The sequence below is a fragment of the Ammodytes marinus genome (genome assembly GCF_949987685.1).
Source record: "Ammodytes marinus genome assembly, chromosome: 16".
Classification (NCBI taxonomy): domain Eukaryota; kingdom Metazoa; phylum Chordata; class Actinopteri; order Uranoscopiformes; family Ammodytidae; genus Ammodytes; species Ammodytes marinus.
The window spans coordinates 17,464,160-17,471,233 of record NC_137220.1 but is presented as its reverse complement, the minus strand read 5'-3'; the positions used below and the strand labels follow the sequence as shown (position 1 = coordinate 17,471,233).

Sequence of the window (7,074 nt, the reverse complement as noted above, 5' to 3'; positions counted from 1 at the left end):
GTGGGGTTGTATTAGGTACTGCATAGTAAGTGTGCTATGGAAATGGCGTTCAGCCCAGTCACCATGAGGAGTTTGGGGGTAGACTTTTGCTGTAGCAGAAGTCAGCCTTGTATTGTTGCAGACGGGGCCAGAAGAATATATAAATGTTAACGTAAAACCTAATTATCCCTCCAATTGTACGCTAATCTGAGATTTTTTCCAACCTCACTTCAAAAATACTGAACTATCCCTTTAAGGACATACAATATAGCCATAGTATTATAGAGGACCTCTCCTTCTTACAGGTAGTAGTTTTAGGTCACAACCCTTTGAGCTAGACATGATGCTACGGTTGCTACCACTGTAAAAGATGTGCAGGAAGCAGATGACAAAACAGGTAGTGGGAAATGTGTGCCATAAGACCACGGCCAAGCAAAGAGAGAGAGAGCGAGAGAGAGAGGGAAGGAGAGTGATGATTTAAGACAAATCTCCCGTTCAATCTGTACTCTCTCATCTGCCCTCCAACTCTCCCCTAGGACTCCTTCTCCTCATATTCTATCTCTCTACCTCTCTGTCCGTCATCCCTCCCTCTTTCCAATCTCACTTTATTAAAAAGAAGAACTTTGCTCCGATTGTTTACTGCCTTTCCTAGCTTCGTGAGTATCAGACAGTACCGAAACCCATCTCCATTCACCACACTTTTATTTTATTTTCCTTAATTAATGACCTGCTTTTGGAGAAATTGTGAAGAGTTTTATATTCAGGAAGGAGGGGGATAAGCTGATTCGTGGTACATCACATAATCGAGTGTGAAGCCATGTGAGTGTCTACTGGCGGGCGTATTTGTGTGCATTTTGTCAGTGTGTGTGCGTGTGTGTGTGTGTGTGTGTGTGTGTGTGTGTGTCTTGTTATAACTTCCGATGCACTTTTGTCAAAGATTCCAAGCTTGTTCGGGCCGAGAGGGATGAACTGAGTACAAACGCCAAAGAGATGAGCTGGGGCTACTGGCAGGAAAAAACAACAACAAAAAATATTCAGTGTGTGTAGTGAGTGAGTGTGGGAACGAGCACAAGCGAGCGAGCAGAAAATAAAAGGATGAAAAGGAGAGGATGATAGGAAAAAATAAAGAATACTTTTAAGCTTTAATGCACAAAAGACAGAATTTGGGGAAATGAATATTTAAGATGAATATAATGTAAGCCACTTATAAACAGAATAAAATATTAAGCAGCATTTTCTTGCAGCCCCCCCAGCGTTTTCTGATGAAATCTGCACAGTTCATAGCCAGACCTAAAGATACTTCTTATTCTTCTCCCTCTTCCTCTTCTTCCATATGCAGTTCACATCCAACGTTATGTCTGGGATCATTCAACATTTATTTTAAATTTTGCTCCTTCATCTCTCTCTCTCTCTCTTTCTACAGTGTCATTCCTTGGGATCTTTTCGGGCGTCCACTCTTACTTTCCCTCTCTCCCTCTCTATCTCCTGCATTCACCCTTTCGCTTTCTCTCCAGGTCTAATATGTCACTTTCCCCCTTTCGATAGCATTTCTCTTATTTCTTCCTCCTATACCTGTCTTCACCTCCCTTTCCTATCTATCTCTTTGTCAGTTCCTATTCCACTTGCTTTCCCCCACGTTTCCTAATCCCCCTCCCTACTCTGCGATAATTCCTCTCCTCTCTTTCCCTCCCCTGCTTCTCTCTCTCTGTCAAGCCCCTTCTCTCCTCTCTCTCTCTGGCAGCATCTCCCCTCTTCCTGCCTTCGTCTTCCTCTCTGTTGATCTCACTCTTGCTTCCTCCTTGCCTCTTCCACCCCCTCCCCTCTCTCTCTCCCTCTACCTCTCTCTCCCTCTTCGCCCCTAAATCAGCCCTTATAGACTGCAGCACCGCACATGTTCCAGACGTGCTCACACAAAGGCGAGGATGTGCGGAGGTATTAGCGCAGTAATTGCGCACCAAGCCACACACACACACACACACAGACGTACAGGCACACGCATGCTCACACACACACACTTTCTTGTGCTTCTATCTGTGTGAGGACACTCATTGACATAATGCATTCTCTAGTCCCTTACTTTAACCAACAGAACTAAAAGCCTTACCCCAACCGTTGCACTAACCCTACCTCAACCTAATTCTCCTGAACCTTCAAACCTAATCATACACTTCAAACAGCCCTTTGAAGAAGTGAGGACAAGGCAAAATGTCCTCACTTTCCAAAAAATGCCCTCACTCTGGTTAAAAGCAAATCATTTGGTCCTCACAGATATCCCTGTACAAGTACACACACACACACACACACACAGATACAAACATGCATCACACATGCGCACGGAAGCATGCCTGCACATTTCAACCTGCCGCTCACTCAGCACCAATGCTCTCATTCGTTGGACTGACAGGCATTTTTGCAAAGCAAAGTAGCGCAGGAAGAAAATAGAAATAGAATCAGTGGGAGAGATCAAACAAGAGGGCATAAAGGCTCAGTAAAAAGGGGATAAAAAGAGAAGGGGAAGGGGGCATGGGGAGGCAGCCAAAGCAAAGTGAAAAGGTTATAGATGGGCAGGGGGTAAGCAAAGATGAATGGATGAAAAAAGAGCAAGGATAGGGCAAGGATGGAGGGAATATGAAAGAAAGACAAGGAGTGAGTTTTGATAAAGACAACAAAGACGTGGAACAAAAACTGGAAGAGTGTCGATGACACATAGTGGGAGAGAGTGAAAGGGAGAGTCAGCAAGCGGGAGCTGCGCTTATTTGCCCACAAAAGATGGAAGTGAGTGTGTGTGTGTGTGTGAGAGAGAGAGACTAAGAGGGAGGGGAGGAGTGAGCGAGAGAGGGAGGAGTGAGAGAAAAGAGAGAGAGAGAGACAGTGAGTGCATGTTTGTGTGAGACATTGTCATCCAGTGCTGCCACAGAGCAGCAGCAGCCGCAGCAGACGGGAAACAGACGCACTGAGCAGACTGAGACTGAGGCAGCGAGGAGAGAAAAGGAAATACACACTGATGAAGAAGCAACAACAAAGAGGGAGGATGGAATAAGACTACAACAACAAAAAGAAAGCATTTTATTGCTTCTCCTTTCTCTTCCCACTTTCTGTTTGGAGCATCCCACAAGCAGAGCACCAGTGAAAACACATACATATGATATATATATAAAATTCCTATACATATATATCAAATTATGCCTGTTTTCAAAGAAGCTGCAGCCGGACAAGGACTGAATTGAGAGGCAGAAAATCATTTTTGCATAAAAGAAAAAAAAGTGGGATATAATTTGCCTAAAGAAAACTGTTGCATATTAATGCTCTGAGATTTGTTGAGGTTGCGTTGGGGGAAAAAAACAAAAAGCAAATGGGAAAATTGGGAAAACTGAGTTGCGGTTGAAAGCAACAACAAAGAGCTTCTGCTGCAGGCAGTCCCACATTTCCAAAGGGGGGCTTCTTTTGAAAACAGGACATTTTTTTCTGATCTCCCCCCTCTCTGGTTGCCACGCCGCTGTTTGCTAAGCGGCTGGCTGTCGCATCTCCACTTGTCTCTGTCGTCTGAATGGGCTGGGGGAGCACTATCCCCAGCCAGGCTTGTGCCATAGTGCACCGCTGATAGTGCAGAGGGCAGTCCACAGGCTCTCTGACCCCACGCTGATAGATCCTCAGTGGCCAGCAAAGCCCGTACAGCCAAGCTCGGGCGCAGAGGAAAAAAAGGTGGAGGTAAGTTGCGGGAGAGAGATTCAAATCATAGTGTAAAAAAACTGAAACTGAAAAGACATAAACAACTGAGCAGAAAAGACAACCAAGGAAAAGGGAAACAAAACCATCAAGCCAGGATCCGTTATGTGGGGCACTCTTCTCTGGTTAAATAATTCCAGAATGTCTTTTTACCGCTTCTCTGCTTGAGTCCTGGGTGCAGCGACGGTAAGGCGTTATAGGATCAGAGATTGAGTAGCACATTAGCCCTCCCTCTCTCCTCCTCCTCCTCCTCCTCTGTCCTTTCCCCCTTTACTCTCAGCACTTGTAGGGCAGGACCGAGCGGGGCTGATATAGAGTAACAAGCTGGTGTCCCAAGTCTGCTTGAGACCCTGGGAATCCACGCAGAAGAGAGGTAACAGGAGCACCCAACCCCCCCCCCCCCCCCCCCCAAAAAAAAAAAAACTAACCAAAAAAACAAGCAGAGAACACTGGTGTGTCGCTTAAGAGACTGACGCTGTCACCAAGGAGATTTGAGCTGTTTCTGAGTGTGTGTTGAGTGCGTGTGTGTGCGCGTGCATGTGTGTGTGTGCGCGTGCATGTGTGTGTGTATGTGTGCGTGAGTGAGTGAGTGTGCATGTGTGTGCATGAGAGGAAACACGCCTCAGGTGCAAGAGGTACGCTTCTGGACTGTGATTGTCGTAGGATTTCAGCTTGACAGGAGCCCGGAGTGATGTTTTAAAGAAACATTTCGACAGCTGTCGTTACCTGTTGGGTCTTGGGGAGCTGGAAGTAGAAAGAGGACGATATCACCACACAGTCTTTAAAAAATAAAAGGCTCAATATTTAATATCAATCACAAGGGACACACCAGGGACGGTAAAGACTGCTGGATCTGCATCTCGAGGAAGGGAGTAAACTATCTCCCCAAAGTGCACAAAAGGTGGCAGTGAAAAAGATGCCCACCACAAAAATAAAAAAGCTTCCTTTGAACAGTGACACTGAGAGCAGGAGGATGATTGATGCAAGTTAAGCTCTGAGAGGGAGAACGTGGAGGAGACAGACAAACTCCAGAGGAAAACACTGCACTCCGGTCAAAGCTTTTTTTTCTCCCCAGGACATCAGAACTGATTTGACTCCAGTGTTGAGCATTAGAGTTGTTATCCACTCAGGAATATGAGTCGGTCTCGGGAGTGAAAAGCCTTTCATGTGGGAGCCCGTGACTATCTCTGCAACTTCTAGAGGGATCTTTTTTTCTCTTCTCCTGCTAGCGCCATCAAGAACCCAGAGTTCTCACTTTTTAACGGATTATTTAGCCTCTCAGCGTTGGGAGCTTATTGCTTAAAATGCTTGAGGCAAGTTTGTTAGGACCTAACACGCCCTCCTAAACTGGATTCCCTCCAGGCCACGGGATTTGGATTCGACTACAACCACTTCTGCTGTCTGCTTACGACAGATGGCTTTGTGAAAGGTGATATTTCATGAATTTTAGAATATTAACATGTATTTGCTTTGAAAAATACACACAGGCACACATTCACCTACACACATGCAGTAAACTGCCAGGGACTGTGATGTGTGTGTGCATGTGAGTGCCTGCTCATAAGGGACTCATTCCCTCCTGTTAGGAGCATGTTGAGATGGGAGATTGATTTTTTTCACTCACTTGTTCCTCTGTCCCACGACGACAATTCAGCTTTCTGTAACTGTTTGCAGTAATGACTCCCACATTGATAATGAAATGCTCTTTATTTTTCCTCCAGACATGAAAACAGGCTAACGCTACTCTATTTATCAGAACTGTTATCTCAGTTGTCTCTCAAAGTCTAGCAAGAGGGATATTTGACTTCTGTTTCTTTGTTGTTGTGTTTTTTAAACCTATAGGAGCTTTCATTTGGGCCTATCGTCAACAATTACACATCAGCACTGAGCCATCGTAAGACATTGGATATAGCCCAAGATGGCCACCTTCATGCATCCATTCTTGGTAAGCTTCTTGCTGGCCATTCTCCTGGGTTTGACCTGTCTGGGTGGACTGAACTCAGGTCAGGCTTTGGCCCAGGTTCCTACCAAAAACCAGACAACAGAACCCTCCGTGGTACCAGATACGGCGCTGGCAACGCCCACACCAGAACCGGAGGACATATCATATCCAAGTATCGGTAACCGTTGCTGGGGTTACTATGATGTCATGGGACAGTGGGATCCGCCCTTCAACTGCAACGTAGGTGTCTACCTGTTCTGTTGTGGTTCCTGCTTCTACCGCTTCTGCTGCCAGTTCAGAGTCCACAGTTTGGAACAGACTTCCTGTTCCAACTATGACACGCCCGTCTGGGCAAACACCGGGAAACCGGAGGCAGCGGTCACAGAGGTCCAAGAGGAACCAGACCGGGATCGGACACACATGATCGTGTATATTATCTGTGGAGTGGTGGCCATCATGGTGCTGGTCGGAATTTTCACCAAGCTTGGGCTTGAGAAGAGTCAGGGAAGACAGGCCGACATGACCAACTCCAGGTATGTACTGTGAAATGTGGATGGATGGATGGGTGGATAGGTTGATGGATGGATGGATGGCTGGCTGGGTGGGCAGTCAGATAGATGGGTGTGCATTTGGATCTGAATCACACTCCTGAATGTCTTTTTCTCCATGGCAACAGTGGTCAAGGATCATGATTATCAAAGCATTGAGACCTTGGATGAATTATGGCGCAAACATGATTTTCCTGTTTGGTATAAATAGTCGAATATTTGATGATTCAATGAAAGGAATCTGATTCGACTGCCAATCTCAAAGTCGAACAGTCACAAAAGGGGGTGTTGAAAAAAAGGATCATTCTATTCCGGCTATACACGGATGATGAATGTCGGATTTTACATTGCATTGTTTGGTTTCTCCAAATACATCAAAATATTGTGTTATTAATAATGCTGTTAATAGAAAGCTTCAGCGGCCTTCACATAACAACTTTTCACTCTGCTAACCAACGCCGACGGCACAGCGGAGCTCAGGTATACATCATCATAAATTTGCAGTCGACTATAGGCAGGACTTGACCAATTAGATTCGACAAGGTAAATTTGAGTACAGCTATACATCATTACATTTTGTTTGTAGTTTATTAGCAAAATGAGTAAGTGACATAGCTTGTTACATTATTCTTGTTACTCAGACTAACTCTGTCAAAAGTGGCTTTAAACTACCTCAAAGCACTCCATACCCATTGGTAATTTAATTTTGTAGGAATAGAAAAAAAGGTATTTAATTATGCTTATTTACTGGGTGTGCGTATTTCTGTATAATTGGAAGAGGGTCACCAGATGGGTAATGAACCAATTGACTGAATAACTGTGTTGATAATGGGTGAGATGTCAGTATGCAACCATGAGGGAGCAATGGACATGGTGATA

General features: G+C 45.1%; 1 protein-coding gene across 1 annotated transcript in view; it reads left to right on the top strand.

The window, feature by feature from the left end:
* Positions 1–5,623: 5,623 nt before the first annotated feature.
* LOC307263143 (protein shisa-8-like) overlaps positions 5,624–7,074 on the top strand; it is a gene marked incomplete at both ends in the record, with an annotated part of 87,925 nt that continues 86,474 nt past the window's right edge. The window contains one exon of the mRNA XM_080044204.1: positions 5,624–6,180. Coding sequence (XP_079900330.1) covers positions 5,624–6,180 — 557 coding nt within the window. The remainder of the gene's footprint in view (positions 6,181–7,074) is intronic.